This window comes from Phymastichus coffea, unplaced genomic scaffold (genome assembly GCF_024137745.1).
Source record: "Phymastichus coffea isolate CEN01 unplaced genomic scaffold, Cenicafe_Pcof_1.1 PCOF00008, whole genome shotgun sequence".
NCBI lineage: Eukaryota > Metazoa > Arthropoda > Insecta > Hymenoptera > Eulophidae > Phymastichus > Phymastichus coffea.
The window spans coordinates 1,838,858-1,857,843 of record NW_026706819.1 but is presented as its reverse complement, the minus strand read 5'-3'; the positions used below and the strand labels follow the sequence as shown (position 1 = coordinate 1,857,843).

Genomic DNA, 18,986 nt, shown 5'->3' with positions numbered 1-18,986 from the left:
GATTAACGTATAGAAATACTGAGAGGATTGGGTTTCTTGAGAGACATAAATACTTAACCTGAGAAATATGGATAGTAATTCCATTGTTCTATCTGGTAAGATTTTTGTGCTGTTTATTCATAGAGGCAAAGCGCCTTAGATTACAATATTATTTTTTATTTTCCAGATGATTCAGCAGAATATTTGTTATAAAAGAACCCCCTGATTAACGTATAGAAATACTGAGAGGATTGGGTTTCTTGAGAGACATAAATGCTTAACCTGAAAAATATGGATAGTAATTCCATTGTGCTATCTGGTAAGATTTTTGTGCTGTTTATTCATAGAGGCAAAGCGCCTTAGATTACAATATTATTTTTTATTTTCCAGATGATTCAGCAGAATATTTGTTATAAAAGAACCCCCTGATTAACGTATAGAAATACTGAGAGGATTGGGTTTCTTGAGAGACATAAATGCTTAACCTGAAAAATATGGATAGTAATTCCATTGTGCTATTTGGTAAGATTTTTGTGCTGTTTATTCATAAAGGCGCTTTACCTTAGATTACAATATTATTTTTTATTTTTCAGATGATTCAACAGAATATTTGTTATAAAAGAACCACCTGATTAACGTATAGAAATACTGAGAGGATTGGGTTTCTTGAGAGACATAAATACTTAACCTGAGAAATATGGATAGTAATTCCATTGTTCTATCTGGTAAGATTTTTGTGCTGTTTATTCATAGAGGCGCTTTACCTTAGATTACAATATTAATTTTTATTTTATCAGAAGATTCAGCAGAAGATTATGTAAATTGTCAAGTAGACAATCAAATTGCTTCCTGTAATACTACAAATTATGATTTATATGATTCTGAATCCGAATCGGTCACAAGTGGTTCAGAATATGTACCTGATCCTGGAGATGAACAAATTTCCACTACTGATGATAACAGTGGATCTGAAATATCGTATATTGAAAAACGGAATCATACAAAGTTTGATCACAAGAAATATAAAATGTCTCTTAGCAGTGAATTGGATTTTTCAGATAATGAAGACCGTAATGACTTGATGAATATTCGTGAACCTCATTTAGCTGGAAAAGTAAAGAATTTCAAAACGAAGCCATGTATAAAAGTATCAAATAAGCATGAAACCAGTGAAGATTGTATATCTGAGTCATCATCAGATGATGATTCAATAAGTAGCAAAATTCTTAATTTACCAGCCAAGCAATCATGTAAAAATCAATCTGCAGCTGGGCATTATGATTTATCGTCAGATGCTGAATCAATAACTAGTAGTATTCTTAAATCGTCCACCATTTCGTCACCTATGCACCAAACAGTTGATGATACTGAACTATCATCAGATAATGATTCTGCAAATAGTAAACTTGATTCGTCTAAAACTATAATAGGTAGAGGAAAACCTTGTACAGGTAGAAAATTAGAAAGTTTGTTACCAGAATTAGTTATAAAACTTACACCTATAGATGCAGATATACCAAAGACTAAGATGTATACAGGTGAAGCTGCAGGAGGTAATATGAATATTTAATTTAGAACAAGGTAAGAAATGGACAGCAAGGAGTAAAACAAATAATGAAGCTTAATCTTTAACAGGTGAAAATTCTAAATGTTGTCCTATAGTAGCTTCTACAAAGAAGTTTATGATTGAGAATTCTTCTCTTAAATTAAACAAATCAAAAGCTGTGAAAAAAACTAAAAATTGTAAGAAAACTTCCAAGGTTACTTTTGCCAAATCAAGTACTGTTACAACAAATTTTCTTGAATATTCTGAGTTGCTTGATACAAATACAAATAATCATGTTGATAAAATTCAAAATGATAATGTGAATGTATCTTCAGACCTGAGTAGTTTAGAAAACTCTTTTGTAAATATTAATTTGAAGTCAGTTGGGCAAGCTCTAAGAAATAGAACATCTCAAGTTCTATTATGCAGCAACGATGGATGTAAAAAGAACTGTTGTTTTTATTGTGTAGTAAAACGCATAGAGGAAAATGATTCTAATCAACGTGTCTTGTACACAAAATTACCTGAACACTACGTATCAAAGCATTCAAATGAGAGAGTAGTGATAAAACTTAAAAGACTGAAAAAAAAGTTAGCTATTCATAAAGAAAATCCTTATACTGCTTCAAAAGAACAGCAACAAGGATGGATGAAAAAGCGAAAAAAAATTCTGGACTTGTTGAGAATAAAAGCAAATCATTTAAATAATTTAAATGCAGAGGATGGTAGTCAATATGTGGTTCGCCGTAGACCAAAGGTAGAAGGCAAATTATTGTCTAATTATCTTCCATGTTACAATTGTACCCAAGTATTTTCTGTAAGTTCTCTACGTAAACATACACAAAAATGCACTGGACTCTCATTCAAAAAAAAACATGTTATAAAGTCAAAAGGAAGAGAAACTAATGGTGCTTACCATGAGTTAGCCAATGAATCTGCTATTAAAATTATATCTAAAATGAGGGAAACTCAAGCAGTTGAACAAGTAAGGTTTGATGCAGCTTTTTTTATGTGGCTCAATGCAGAAGCTAATAGAACTGAAGTAAAAAAACACATTCATCCTAAAGTTAGAGCTAATATAAGCAGATTAGGCACATTAATGATGGAAATAAAAAAAATCAATGAAAATATAACAGAGCTTAGCGATATATTCAATGAAGAACATTATAATGATTTTATTGCAGTTGTTAAGATTATGGGGAAGCCACATCCAGATACTGCTTTCATGCAGTCACCAGCTACAGCAAATGATATGTTCAATTTAATAAATCATGTATGTGAAATCTATGAAGTTAACCTTGGTCCAAAGAATGAAAAAGAAAGATTGACAGTTCAAGCTTTTCAACGTAAATTAAAGAAAATGTGGCAATATGATATAGGCAGTACCATTTTGGAAACCCAAGCCAGAATACGAAGAAACAAAGTCATTGCCTTAACTATGCAATCTGATACTGCTAGTTTATACAAACATTTGCAAGAGGAAATGAGAACTGCAGATTATGAATTAAAAAACAAATACTCTGACCAAGCATATGAACGATTGAGAAATGCTACTCTTTGTTATTTGCAAGCAACTAATGGTAGGCGACCTGGGGAGACAGAGCGAATGGAAATTGTGGACTATCAACATATGCAAAGTGATAAAAAGGAGTGCTTGATAATTATACGTGGAAAAAGAAGCAGAGGTGTTCCTGTTGTTTTTGATATAAATATCAAAGAATATTTAAATACATTAGTATCGTGTAGAAAAAGAGCAAAGATATCAGAAATAAATCCATATATATTTGCCACTATCCATGATGTAGCATCGGAAGATTTTGGATATGTATCAGCATGCACTTTGATGAACAAATTTTCTGAGAGCTGCAAAGCAGAAAATCCTGAAACTCTGAGAGGCACTCGTATTCGTATGAAAATTGCAACAGATGGTATGGAAAAAGGAATTCCAGAACCTGAAGTGCAAAAATTGTGTGAATACTTGGGTCATACGCCAAATATACATAAACAAAACTATAGGCAGAGTGTTTTTAACACAGACATAGCTATATCAAGACAAATAAGAGAAGCTCAAGGTCTTAAAATTGATAAAAGTGCTACTTGTGATAAAAACGTTGATCTGACTTATCAAAAAAATCTTTCTTCCTTTAATGAAAATACTATTGATTCTTCAAGTGCTGACATGAATTTTGCAGATTCTATTGATTCTTTAAGTATTGAAACGAATGTTGAAGATCCTATTGAAGATCACAGCAGAGGCCATGGCAATACTAATGATAAATCAATTTCAGGTAATAAATGTTCCTTATGACTACCTTCATTCTAGAATACATTTTAGTTCAGTTATAAATTTTATTTTAATTTTCCAAATGTTCGTTCTTGATCAACAGAAGCATCTCGACCTGCACGATTAGCTTGGAGGCAGAAACAAATAGATGTCCTCTTAGCGGCTTTTCCAAATGCATTGGATTTGAAATATAAAGTTCCATCTGTTAAAGACATTAACACATTTATAAGCAAGACTAAAGATCCAATATTAAAAATGAGATCTCAAGGCCAAATAAGGTCTTGGATGCATCTTAAAAGAAATGAAAAAAAAACTGAATCAGATTTGCCAGAAAGAGATCATATACCGAGTTACATTTACAGTTACTTTGCAAAGTACATTGATGCAAACAAAGTTCCTTCACACAAAAAATGTGGAATATTCTTAGCCAGGTCTCCATCTAAATCCAATATTACCACAGCTAATATACAAAATTGGGTGAGTTTAGCTATCAGAAAGAAAACAAATGTTAAAAATAAATAAAAACTCTAACTTGATATTTTTCTTTAAATATTAAAAAAAAAATTTCTTTAAAAAATTGCTTTAAAGTTTCGTTTTTCTTATATTTAATTATATATTTTTATTTATTATTCCTTTAACTAGTGAGTTTCACTTTTTTATCTAATGCTTTTAGATACAATATTTATTAAAATAGTAGCAACATCTTAAGTCATTGTAAACTTTACATTAGATATAGTAATTTATTATATCTTTTAAGTTGTGATATTTAAAGAATATAAGTTACTTATAGTTTTATCTCTATTCATTATAAAATATTCTCTGGTAACCGTAGTTCATTACAAGTGTATTATGAAAACTTTATGTTTGAAAATTTATCACTATTGTATGGTTTTATATCAAAGTTGTTTATTATAAGCCTGTAGATCAATAAAGTTTCAAGAACAATTGCTTTTTAATCTATTCTTCACACAAATCCCTTTAAATAAATTAAGTTGGAAAAAACATCAGACGCTTAAATAATTAGTGAAGTATGTACATTGTTTACTTTCAAAATGTAATTTTGTGGCTCTTCAATTTTACACTTAAATTTCATTAATAAATTTTATACGTACAACTTTAATCTATACATGTAAATAATTTTAAATAAAATAAATTATTTTCAGTGAGAAAATTATCTTGATAATAAACTGTACAAAAATAAAATAGTAACATTTAGTATAAAATTCGAGAGAAAATTGCTAGCTACACATTGGAAACAAAATAAATCATATGAAGTTTATTAACATTAAAATGCTTGTAGCAGTCAATGAAAATTTTGTTTAGTTTTTTTTTCAATGTGTACAATACATGAAAAATCATATATTTATCTTTTGTTTATGCAAATTATTTATTATCAATTTAAATAATTATGTATAGAATATTAGCTATTTTTAGAATAAAATAATGAATATTCAAATAATTTAATATATAATATAAATGAAATTTAAGATAAAATGTATATAATATATAATAAAATATATATAATAAATTAAGTTATTTATTTAGTCAATAAAACGTGATTTTATTTAAAAGAACGAATTATTTATTTAGTCAATAGAACGTGATTTTATCTAAAAGAACGAACGATATGTACGTATATCTTACAATCATAACATGGAAACTAAGGATTTCCACACGTGAAATAATACAAATCTTGCAGGTCTTATAAGTTAGCGCCCAAAAATGAAAAATTTTGGAAAATCGAAAAAACAATTATACCATTAGATTAGTCGTCTTATAACTAATTGTTCCATGCAAATTGCATTCGATTGCATTTCGATTTTCCAAAATTTTCATTTTTGGGCGCTAACTTATAAGACGTTTATATTTAATCAAAAAATTGAAATAACACAACTTGTATTGTAAGCAATTTAAAACGAAAAAGACGATTTGCGCGTGCGCAAGCATACGGAGTTTACGCAACTGATTGGTATATGTGTGTCCATGTGTTTGTTATTAGATATTATTTAAATTTTTTCATAATAAATAATGTTTTTCGGACATATAACGAGGCAAATTTTTTTAAATAGTGAGCAATTTTTTAAGAGCTTAAAATAAAACATTTTATTTTTATAAATAAAGTTTTTTTTTTTAATAGTCAAAAAATTAATTTATTTACTTATTTTATTGTATATTGTTAGTCCGTTCGCTTGTATCCAGTATTTACCCATAATATTCACGGCATTGGTGAAATGTAGTTGACGGCTCACTTTCACCAGGATTATAGGAATAGAAATATTAATATTGTAATGTACAACAATCTAATTGGAGTTTCTTAAACAATAAGAGCAGGGGTACGTGGGGTAATTCGGGGAGCACGCGCGCTGCCCTGGCGGTTGGCCGCGGGCTGGCAAGCATAGGCCAAAATGGTATTTTATTTATAATTGCTTGATTAATTAAGTTATCCATGATTTCATCATGAGTGCCGTTAGTTCGTCTTATGAACTAACGATTAGGGTACAAATTATTTTTTTAAAACAATTTTTTATTTATTTTAGCGCCAATTATGATTTGGGTGCTTGACTCAACACCCAAGGGTTATTTTATTTTTTTAAGGGTCTTCTTTGAGGACTAATAAACAAAAGATAATGAAAAAAGTTGATCCTTTTTCGATAAACTATTTAACGGCATCATTAGTTTATCGATTATCTAAATAAAATTAATATGGGTGCTGTCTTTTAAGACCTGCAAACATTGAATATTTCGTGCCTTTGGGGATCTTCATATGAAATTAATATATATATTAAAACTTTGAGAACTCCATATTGACGAAAAGTTATTCAGGTATTAAGTTAACCTTGTTTACTCAAACTCCTACTAACTAGCGTTACCCCAAGTAAATTCCATCAGGTGTTAGTACTATTCGTTCCCTGCATGGTTCACAGTTGACACAGTTAGGTGCCCCTTAGGCAGTCGAGAATTTTTTATCATTATCCCGATAAAAAATTTAATTTCATTATTTGACAGGTTTTTAGCAAGTTCGCTAAACTGCCTGATTGGAATATTGGCACTTTGGGGAGCTCGCCAAACTGATCAATTGAATAATGGCAGTTTAAGGAGATCGTCAAACTGCCGAAAAAATCGCTGAACTGACCAATACTTGAAAAAATACTCGCTGAAGTGACCTTTTCCAATATATATATATATATATATATATATATATATATATATATATATATATAACTTTAATTTTTTAATCGACGGTCAGTTGAATTTTATACTTCAATGATTTTTCATTTTTAGTGATAAAGACTGAAAAAGAGTTTAAAGAATTTGAAGCTAAACGAGGAGTTTTTAGTACTGTTCATGACTCAGTTTTGGAACGATTTTATAACTCTGAAGAGAAAGATGCTGATGAAAATGTTTGCAAATTTAAAAGAAAAAAGAAATTGCTGGAGAACAAAGAAAAAAAGGCGCTTCGTGTGGTAATTTGAATATTTTTATAGCCTAGTTTTAAGCTATAGTTTTAAAACCTTAAACTAGTATAAGTAACATGAAGTTAAATAACATGTGCAAATTCTTTTTTTGTAAATATATTATCACATCTCATTCTAGGTACACGAAAATAAAATCCAAAAGAATTTAATAGAAGAGAAAATGAAAAAGTTTATGTCAACTAAAACTCTATTACTAAAGGAGTCTTCCATATCACATGACATTATCTCCATTTGTAATTCATCAGAAAAGAAAGAAGTATGTACAAAATTCAAATGAACAGTGTTTACAGATGAAGATAAGCCGATTAGAAAAAGAAAATTTCGATTTACAGAATGAAAATATTAAAATAAAAAATAATTATGATATTTTGCAAAAACGTTTAGAGACTTACAGAATCATTAACGAACGTTTACAAATTCAACTTCTTTGTTGCGAAAGAAAAATGTTTGAAATGGAAGGAAGTAAAAGGAAATGTAATTCAGTGTCACCAATGAAGGTAAAGATTTACCATAAACATATTCAAATTATTCAAGCTTAAATTACTCTATTATTCAATTTCAAATTATAAAATACAATATAAATTTTGAAAAACGATAATTGAATACTAATGATTTGTAATACGGATGAGCGCTCGTACAAATAATGTCAATGTGGTGATTCGATAGGAAGTTTATGCGCGCGCTACTTTAATTAGCCACTTGCCTATTGTATAGTTCCTATTGTACGTATAGCCTATTGTATAGTAGAGCGATCTGACAAGAAAAGTTATGTGCAAGAGTCGTTAAATTTTCTTTTTTCGCCTTTACTAAGCTCTTATACACAAGGCCCGAAGGTGTCACTTTCTCGCGGTAAATCCGACCGTGTCGGAACCTTTTTTGCCCCGTTTTTCCTTTGTTTTTTTATTTGGTAATGGTGAAGTTTTTAGGTTGAATTTCCATGTGGATATCCAACTGGATATCTATGTGGATTGATATGGATTATCAGGATGGGTTTTTCCTACAAAATCTAGGCGGATTTTTATTACACTATTTATAAAAAATCAACTCTTTTGTAAAATTATTGATTTAAATACCTTTTTTAACTATAAAATATTGATATTAATAAAAAAAGTTAGTGAACTAATCGTGTCTTGAGCTCAGAATCTTTTGTTTTCCAGCCTCATACTTTAGCGTCTGAGCTACCTATCTTAGATTAACTTGGTTACTTTAGAGTAGTTGGTGTACATTAAAGTGATTATCTAATTACATTATTTATATATCATGATGTTTCTGCGCAAAAAATAGAGACATACAGGAACAGAATAAAAACATGAAAATAAGCTTTGGACATTAATTAATTACACTATTCGCAAAAATTATAATTTCAAATATATAAATTCAAAATGGTTTATTCAAAATTAACATGAGTATATTATTCTTTTTAAGGACGACATTGCTACAATTCCTCTGACCTCTACTCCAAAGAAATCGCTATCTACTGAAGTATTAGTACATAAAGATAATTGCTTTGACAATAATTCACCACCTCCTATGGAAGATTTAGATATCGTTGATGACTGTGATGGTATTAACAAGCAACAACAGTATTTTTCGTATAGAATTGAATATAACGCCGAAGATACGAAAAAGAAGTAATATAAATATTTATAGTATTATACATAATTTGCTTGTAAATTATATCATAAACGTTCTATAAAATTGCCATGTTTAAAGTTACTCTATTATAATACTTAAATATCTTATAGGGAAATTGGATTTTGATCTGAATATTATTCCACAATCAAAAAAACTACCTGCTATTTCGGAATGTACAATTACTAATGATTCTGCTGTGGTTCATTTTGATAACACTGACAATGATTCACTACCTTGTCAATCTCCTCTTTCTTCACAAGTTCAGTCATCTCACAAAGAAATAGATATATTGTCGCATAATTTACTTCAGAAAAAGCAAAATCTCAAGCACAGGAATACTGGTATTGTAAAAAGTAATGTATGTTCTAACAAAAAAGAAGACTATCAAATTATTAGTGATTTGAGGAGCGATGATGATGATGATAAAAATGTTTCGGTATCTTCTACTGATTGCTTATACTTTTCTAAATTTGGGCATAAAGAAAGCTTTACGAATAATGACGGTGTTACGGTTGGTATAGATATTTTATTTATTCTGATGCTCACATGGTATTGTGAATGAGAATTATTATTAAAGTATATGTTATTATTATACTATTTCCATACTAGTTATATATGGTTAAATAATGATTTAAAAATTTTATATGCTGACTGGAAGAACTTCTTAAGCGTCAACAATGAAAGCAAGTTTACCAAGCAAATATTGAGAGCTATGCATAAAAATGAAAATGGGCAATACCATGAGGCATTAAGCAAGAGGTGCGTGTCCGATAAACTAGCATATATACGCCAAATGGCGTAAATCGAAGAAAACCCTTAACCAAATTAGAACATATAACAATCGAAAGTAGGGTTCTCAATTAAAATATTATCTCCTTTTCTAGATATTATAAGATTTTCTTTTGCAGAATGCTTATCTTACTATTGCCAAAAAATACTAAAGTTAGATAAAGATGCAGTGAGAAAAGTCTCAATAAAGAAAAATTCATTTATTACAGAAGATATCAATACGTCAATCAAACTAATCAAAAAACAAAATGAAAATTTCTAATTAATTAACATCAATCTATTATATTTATTTTAATATTTGCATATCAAAACTATTTTTTATTTTTTTAAAACTTATAAATATCTTTCTATGAAAGCTATTGTGATTTACTAATTTTTAAATTACTTTATGAGAGTTAATATATTAAAAATTTTAATATATTGCAATTTATTTTTATAAAAAAATAATTTTTGTTTGTAATTCCAAACATGTATTGATGGATAAACAATATTAGATTATCTTTTTTAATAAATTATCAAATAGTTTACATTCTAATTCAATTGTTATTATTAAAAAAAAAATATATATATACATTATTTATTACTTTCACTACTGTACGAATACTGTCTCCAAATTACAAACCTAATATAAATATTATTTTCTAATATCCATTTGGAAATCCACCTGGAAATTCTACGTGGGTTGCACATGAAATCTACCCAAAAATCCATACTAAAAATCTAAGTAAAATCTGTATGGAATCCACTTAACATCTATACGGAAAATATATGAAATCCACCTACATTCGGCGAGAAATCCATCTGTAATTTAGCTGGAAATCCACCTGGATTCGGCCAGAAATCCACCTAAAAATCCATCTGCATTCTAGCTGGAAATCCACCTAGATTCGGCGAGTAATCCACCTAGAAATCCACCTGCAATCTAGCTGGAAATCCACCTGGATTCGGCGAGAAGTCCACCTGGAAATCCACCTGGATTCGGCGAGAAATCCACCTGGAAATCCATCATGGAAATCCAGCTGAAATCCAGCTAAAATCCATATGGAATCCGGTTAAAATCTATATGGAATCTATATGGATTTCCACTTGGATTTCTATTATGGATTTCCAGCTGGATTTTTTCAACAGGGCATGGTAAAACATGGAAAAAAATTATTAATCGATTAAAAAGGAAATGTACCTCAAAGTACTCCAGAACCTAGAAAATGAGCTCCCGGAGGCTTCTATAGAATGAATACTTTCTTAGTAACAAAACTTTTAATTTTATGTAACTTTTTCTCTGGGTTGACAAATAAATATGGATGGCAGTGTACATCATCGGAACTTTACATCAGATGAATTCTCTTGTCAACTTATCTATTTGTCGATGGTGTACTTTTATTTTGAAAAATATGATCATATGGCATAAAAGGGCTTTGCGAAATATCTGAGTTTACAGTAGTTTTTTGTAAGGCAGTTCGTATCCTACTACTTCGCGTATTGAACGTAGAATAAGATGGGCTCAATACATTTGAAAGATTTATATTATTCTATGTACTAAAAGTCGCTAAATGTAAACGTTAAATTTTTTGTTATACAGCGCTCGATATTAAACTAAATAGCACAAGTCTACAAAATTTTAATGCTTGATTTAACGCAATAACATCAGATACGTATTCCGAAGGTTTTTGATGTACTAAATGAATCCAATTTTAAAATTGAGCCATTACGTCAGGATTCCGAGATATTGTAATCTAAAAACGAAAAAATCGCGATTTTCGACCATATTCAAGGTTATAATACAGTGCGAATTACATTTTTTTTCTCAAAACGGGTTACGCCATTTCAAAGTACTACTCTCGCCCTTCACAACTCATTTTTAATGTTTTAGATATACCTATTTTTCCTAAAAATATCGCAAATTGAAGATTAATAATTTATTGATTTCGTCACAGCCTTAATAACTTTTTCGTACTCATAAGGTTTATAGCTACGGTGCGGGAAAAATGTTGAAACTCTAAGGGGTCCCGACCCGCGTTGAATCAGAATTCAGTGTCAGATTTCGAAAATTAAAGATGGCGGATCCAATATGATGGACGATATATCGAAAAAGTCATTATTTTACAAAACGAAAAATGTTATCGTATTTCTCGTTTAAAACAAATGAAAACTGTTCCTAGTATTTTTCTGATTCGTCACATATAACATTAAATACCGATCAATGGTCATAGTTGTTAACTATCTAAAAATATTTAGTTCATTTTAAGTCTTAATCTTAATGATATGAAACATTAAAATACTCAAGTTTATTTCACAATATTTCTGAAGAAAAAAATCGCATTGAAAAGTAAAAATTGGATTTTGAAGGATAAGGATAGTATTTGAGGATGGCTTGACTCGTTTTTGGACAAGAAATGAATTTGCAGTGTATTATAACCTCGAATATAGTCAAAAATCGTGTATTTTTACTTTTAGGCTAGAATATCTTGGAATCCTGACGTGATAACCCAATTATAAAGTCGGATTTGAATTCAGTGCTCTATCAACCTTTGAAAAACATGACTAGTGTTCTTGCTTAAAAAACCTTGTTGACCTATGTAATTAATCATTCACTGCAGTAGTATAGCAATGTATGTTCCAGCACATCTGCGGGGGGTCCGTAACCCTTTGGTCCCTCCTGGCTTAACCCTTTCATGTTAATAATAATTGTTATTGTTAACAATTATTATTAACAATATTCGTGGGGTCCCTGGTTTAACCCTTCTATGTTAATTATTATTAATGTTAAAAATTGTTTATAATTTTTTGAGGAAGGTTTCTAGGGCTCCTAGTCCTTAGGGAGCCTACACCTAGTGCTTTCTGTCTAATTTAATTTAAATATTTTTTAAATAAAGTTATAAATATATTATTGACAATTTACTTGCTACATTGAAAATGAATGAAGTGAAAATGAAACGAATAGAAAATAACGACGATTGGAAAAAATGAAGAGACAGACCGGAGAATCGAACCGGAGTCCACTGGGTTGGTAGACTAGCGCTCTATCCCTAGAGCCAATGCCACATGTACCTTAGAGGATGCATATTGTATATATTAGCTACACGCGCATACATTTGGTATAGGGCCCGAGCGTGCGGAGGAGGGGGGAGTGCATGCTGTCTATAGTTCTGGCCTGATGGGGATGCGCTACTATAGTACTAGTAAACGTGTGCTCTTTCTCTCTAGCTCTGACTCAGCGTGGACCACAGAGCGAGGAGGGGAGCGCATGAGCAGCTATGCTTACTACTTACCCTCTTATCTTAAGTTGACTGTGTATCATAAATGTAGATCACAGCTGGTTTGAGGGTGATCAAGTTTCTCCACTACTTTCAGAAAGAGAGAAAGAGAGAGTATCTATGCTTACTACCTACCCTCTTATCTTATGTTACCTATGACTATCACAAATGCAGATCATAGACGGTTTAAGGATGATCAAACAAACTCATTAGCGCGGACGCGTGACCATCTGCGTTTAATGCGTTTATTGCGGATGACCATAAAGTCATCGGCACGTCGCTCAAGATTTATGAAGTTTTTAGAAAGTGGCGAACTTTCTAGCCCACATGGGGAGGAAAAAGGCACGCCAAACGTTCACTCAAAGAATGTCTACGTTTGTCTGTAGCGTTACGTAACTATAGCAAAAAATCGTACCTGATAATAGTGTGAGCGTTCGGTAGGATTTTCGTTGATCAGTCTTAAGGGAAACTTCAAGCTGTTCAAGTGAAGTGGTGATCCTTTATTATTTAAACATTTCAGTAAGTTTTTTTATATTTTTTATAAATTTATTTAATAAAAAAAATGGACATCATCAGAGCGTGTTAATTCTTAGAAAATGTAAGTATAATGTTTAAATAATTTAAAAATAATTTAAATAAATTTTAAAATGTTTTTTTAATAATAATGTTATTACTCAATTTCAGTTTACTAATCCTATCGTTCAAACTATAGGAAGAGAGCCGTTATATCGGCTATTAATTGTAATATTAATAACTGTAAGTATTTTTTCTCATTATATATTTATTAATTTCTTTATTTATTGTCATTTATTTTTCAGTTACAAAGATTTGTAGACGAGAGCAGTCCTCAAGCTCTGCAAATTCAACAAATAAAGGCTATTGTTCAACAAGTAAGTATTATTATAATATTATATCATTTTATATTTTTATTAATATTTAATTGTCTTTTCTCTTTTTTCAGTAGATCAAGGAATCCATTGCAGCCAGAATGATGGCGCAACAAGTCGCGTATCAAATTGACAAGATTGTCAATGATCGCGTGAAAGCGAAGTTGGAGCAGCGTAAACGTGCGGACGCTATGAGGAAGCATCAAGAATCCGCTCTATTAGAGCGGAAACGGAAAGCGGACTTAGCTAAAGCAGAGTAAGACGAACTTGCTGCGAAAGTTAAGCAAAGGCTTTCCAGCATAAATGAGAGAGCTGAACCATCAATAACCTCCATCATGGTGAATCAGGATAATGTACCATCTTCGATGATGTCAACATCATCAGCGTCGGTAACATTATCGTCATCATCAGCAACTTCAAGGTCAACATCACTAGCGACGTCATTGTCATCAACAGCAACCTCATCGTCATCATCTACAGCAACATCCGCAGGCTGTCAAAGAGAAGATGCACAAGTCGATATACCACTCGATTTGACTGCTACTGTAAGTACTTAAATTATAGAAATAAGTAAATATTTAATAAATATAAATTAAAAATAATAATTAAAAAATTTTTTTTACAGAGAAATATTCCTACAGTGAAGAATATCGTGTTCGACGAAAAGTTATTTTGATTCCGGTCCAACCAACAGTGAGGAAACCTACTCGCCCCTCGAAGGTCGTCGGATCCAAAAAATTGAAATAATAATAATATTAAAAAAAAATACTAAATTTTCTAAAATTTATAAAAAAAAACTAATAAAATAAACAAAATTAAAAAATCAATAATGCATTAATTTACTTTTGCGAGAACACATGCGATGTATATAGTAAGTAGCATACAGTGTAGAGCCCTATAGAGCTTGCGTGTAGCTATAGTTAGCTTGGAGTACAGTAGTTTACTTCTATACTAGAGATGTCAACTCCAGCGAAGAAGAGAGGGAGAGAGAGCATGCGTTTACTACTATAGTAGCACATCCCCAATCTAGAACTATAGACAGCATGCATACTATGGTTCACGTTGCGCCAGAACTAGAGAGAGAGTTACATGTACTGTTATGATTAGGTATTGAGTAAAGACATATTTAAAATTAAATGCTTTTATTCATAAAATTTAACATAATGTATAGTATGTTATACATTTTAATTTGTTTAGCTTATATTTAATTGTATTAATTACATTTTATTTAGAGAGTGATGGAAGCAGAGATAAATCTTGATGTTGAATTGCTATACGAGGTCTGTACGGAAAGTATCGGGCCTACCTTTATATTTTCTCTGTCCGGAAAGTATTGGGCCTACCTTTACATTTTCGTGCTAGCGTTATTCTTTATCATCTGGTGGCTGGCATCCTTGAAAGTAATTTCCACTTGATTGAATAACACGGTTCCATCGATATTTCCACTTTTCAAAACAGTCCTGGAACTCACTTTTAGGGATAGCCTTAAGTACACTCGTCGCATTATTTTCAACCGTTGTTTTGTCATCGAATCGGTGTCCTTTGAGTGGTTTTTTTAGTTTTGGAAACTGCCAAAAGTCACAAGGGGCTATGTCGGGACTGTATGGAGGTTGGCGAAGCACTGCGATATTGTGTTTGCTCAAAAACTGCTGCACAAGATTGGATGAATGCTCTGGCGCATTATCGTGATGGAGAAACCAGTCACCACTTTCCCAAAAGTGCGGCCGTTTTCTTCTTACTGCATCACGCAAACGTTTCAAAATTTGAACGTAGTATACTTTATTGATTGTCTGACCTGTTGGTGCATATTCGTGACGTACAACACCTTCACAATGGAAAAAAACAATCAACATTAACTTAACATTGCTCCGACTTTGACGTGCTTTTTTTGGTCTTGGCGATTCAGAATGCTTCCACTGTGAAGATTGTTGTTTTGTTTCAGAATCATAACCATAAACCCATGATTCATCACCTGTAATAACTTTTCTAAGCACATTATCATCATTATTGACCATTTCCAGATTGTCCAGAGCGATTTCTAAGCGAATGTACTTCTGCTCTGCTGTGAGCAATTTTGGGAGGAATTTCGCATACATGCATTTCATTCCTAAATTTTCGGTTAAAATTTCTGAAATGATAGTTTTTGGTATCCCAAGGTCTTCTTCTAGTTCTCGCACAATCATACGACGATCTTGTTCGATTGCAAGTGACACCCGCTCAATATTATCTGCGGTTTTTGTCGTCGAAGGTCGGCCGGAACGAGAATCACTATCGACAGAAGTGCGACCATGTTTGAACCGTTTAACCACTTTTTTACTCGTGTTTTGCTCACACACTCGCTTCTGAAGGCCTTTTGCATTATTTCACTAGTTTGCGAACTCGTTTTTCCGTGTTGAAAGCAAAATTTGATGCAAATTCGTTGATCTTGTTTTTCAGTCATTTTTGACAATATCAAAATCCGACGAACGCGAAAAAGGCACTGTAAACAAAGACACGTTGCGCATGAACTATACGTCCGGCAGGTGTCAGTAAGTAACTAATAGATTCGTGAGGCTTTACTGTTGACGTTTCTGTCCGGTAGAGGTCGCTCGAATACTACGGTGCGAAGATATAAACGTAGGGCCGATACTTTCCGGACAGACCTCGTATGGATTTCATCACTATTATTAAAATATGATAATGAATAAGGCTGATGCGCATGAACTTCATAATGAGCTATACTATAGACTCATCGAAAGAGACACCTGAATGAATGTCTAGAATTCTCTCAATTTTGTTGTTGTTTTATACAGCACACTAATATGCACAATATTTTCTTCCACGATTTTCGACGACTTTTTGTCTCAAGCTTTTCAGGAATTGAATGTTCTGAGATGTGAGCGGTCTGATAGCTCGCTGTTGACTGGTTGTTGATTGACATTTTTGTCTCTTAATATAGCCTCGACTGGTCTTTGTATTGTAAATAATGCCAATTAGTTATTATTATAGTCTTTATATGTGGGTAAAATTTAAAAAATTGCTAAAATGACATTTTTTTTTAAATGAAAAAAAATTTTTTTTAATTTTACTTTACATCTTTTTATATGTTTATATATATATCATAAATAAAAAGAAAACAAGAATGGGCGAGCTATTTTTGAATTTTTTTAAAAACGGCGGCGTAAAAAAGTCTTTTAATTTCTTTTTTTTTAGAGTTTCAAGTTTAAACTTAAATATCTCAGGAACGACTTGATGAATTTGAAGAAATCCAACGGCATTCGAAAGGTACGGGTAAATACTATTATTTTCTGCATTTTAAAATATTTTTAATACTTTTTACTTTATTTTTTTGCAGTTACAATTTTTTACTTAGAAATTTTTACCATAAATAAATAAAGTTAAAAAATTGTAAATTATACTATGTAATATTGAAATACATAAAATTGCAGTATTTGCTGTCGCCTTTAAAATGCCGTTCACATATTTCAAATTCATCAAACAGTTATTGAAATACTAAACTTTAAAATTGGACTGCTAAATTTAAAATTTACTGCCAATTTTTTATAGATTTTTCATAAATTAAAATTAAATATAAATGTTCTTGTTTATCGTAAATATGAGTAAAAAAGGTTTTCAAACACATTCATTTGATATAAATTTATATTTATTAATTATCTAATGAATGTATAATACATGATGTTCACATAAATTAATTATATTTTTCGCTTTTTAGAGCAGCTTTTCTTTACAACCATTTTTCTTTTCATGCACACTCTTTTCTTTGGTTGAAGGGTAATTTCTCCCTTTTCTACGGGAAAATGAATACAAACTTCTTCGCAAGAATAACAACTTAAAGATCTAATGAAAATTTTATCTGGAGAACTTTTTTTCCAAACTATTTGATGTACTTCAGTCAGATGTGGAACAGATTTAGCATGTTTAGTAGGAATTTCTTTTATTTTATCTATTTCCTCTTGAGATACTTTCAGCAAAAGTACGTTTGGGCATTTGGTACTTAAAACATTAACAAAGTCGTCACAAGAAGTAATATCATTACCATGACGTACATAAATATCTGCGAGTCTTTTTAATGTCCCTCCAACTCCATCCATAGGACCTTTACCATGTCCAGTCTCCGTAAAATTCCACGTGACCAATATTATGCTTGGACTTAATTTTGGAATCAATTTGGTAAGTAGATATAATGTGTACCGGTATTTATATTGACCGGAAATTCCATCAGATATTATATGTAATGTGTCAATTTCAGGACTATCGTTGATTTTAAGCAAAATTGGTTTCAAATGGGCTCAAATAGCATAAGACGCGTGATCTATACAGTCAGAAACCGTAGTAAAAGATTGTACAACAACTTTTTCATTCTCTTTTCTGTATTGGACTCCAGTGTGTAATGATAAAGGTACTTTCGAAGCTCCGAAATGAATTGATTGTATTTCTGTACCGTATTGACATAAATAATTTTCAGAAAAGTCTATCGTTAAGATAGTTTCATTATTTTGTAATAAATCTCGTTTGAAAATAATTTGACTTTGCTGATGATTATTATTAAACTCATGTTTTAAATAGGGCTCAAGTTGAATCATAAACTCAGATATTACTTCTTTGATAGGTTTACAAAACTGTTCTTTTCGGATTAAATTAACAATCTTTTCTTTACCCTTAATTAATCGTTTTTCTGATATTCTAACCCACTGAAAAAAAGTAAGTAAATCTCCGTTAATTTACCCGCTAATTGTTATATTTAGTTTATTTAAACAATTATCGCAATTTCTTAGCATATACTCAATATTTTCAATATCACAGCATATTAATTCTGATAGATCATCAATATTTTTACAACTAATCAATGATTTGTTATGCAAAGCATCAACGAGAAATTGCATATTTGAATGTTTAACACACGCACATGTTTCTCGATCTGAACGTTGTGAAAATGATATCCATGAGGGCCGTAAACGTGTGAAAGCTGTATACGAAATTTTAGACGAATATTTTATTTGGTATTTTTTATGCAAATCCTTCAAAGAAGCTGAAGGAATACGTTTTTGAACACCCAATTTATAATCTTTTTTTCCTGGACACATTCTCGTATTATCATCCTGTTCCAAAAATTTAAAAACTTGATTCGCTTCTCTT

General features: G+C 31.0%; 2 protein-coding genes across 6 annotated transcripts in view; both read left to right on the top strand.

Moving 5' to 3' along the window:
• The window catches only part of LOC131669597 (prefoldin subunit 2), a 136,566-nt gene that overhangs the window by 51,607 nt on the left and 65,973 nt on the right, over positions 1 to 18,986 (top strand). For 2 of the 5 annotated variants that reach the window (XM_058944621.1, XM_058944592.1), the window contains exons 2-3: positions 8,711 to 8,916; positions 9,031 to 9,431. The exons of the other annotated variants lie outside the window; for them this stretch is intronic. In XM_058944621.1, the coding sequence (XP_058800604.1) occupies positions 9,331 to 9,431 (101 nt within the window). In that variant the 5' untranslated portion in view covers positions 8,711 to 8,916; positions 9,031 to 9,330. The remainder of the gene's footprint in view (positions 1 to 8,710; positions 8,917 to 9,030; positions 9,432 to 18,986) is intronic. 5 annotated transcript variants of the gene reach the window in all.
• On the top strand, positions 1,522 to 4,346 carry LOC131669578 (uncharacterized). Its single transcript, XM_058944558.1, has 2 exons — positions 1,522 to 3,813; positions 3,913 to 4,346. Exons 1-2 carry the CDS (start codon positions 1,662 to 1,664, stop codon positions 4,329 to 4,331), a joined length of 2,571 nt encoding a protein of 856 aa, XP_058800541.1. The 5' UTR covers positions 1,522 to 1,661; the 3' UTR covers positions 4,332 to 4,346.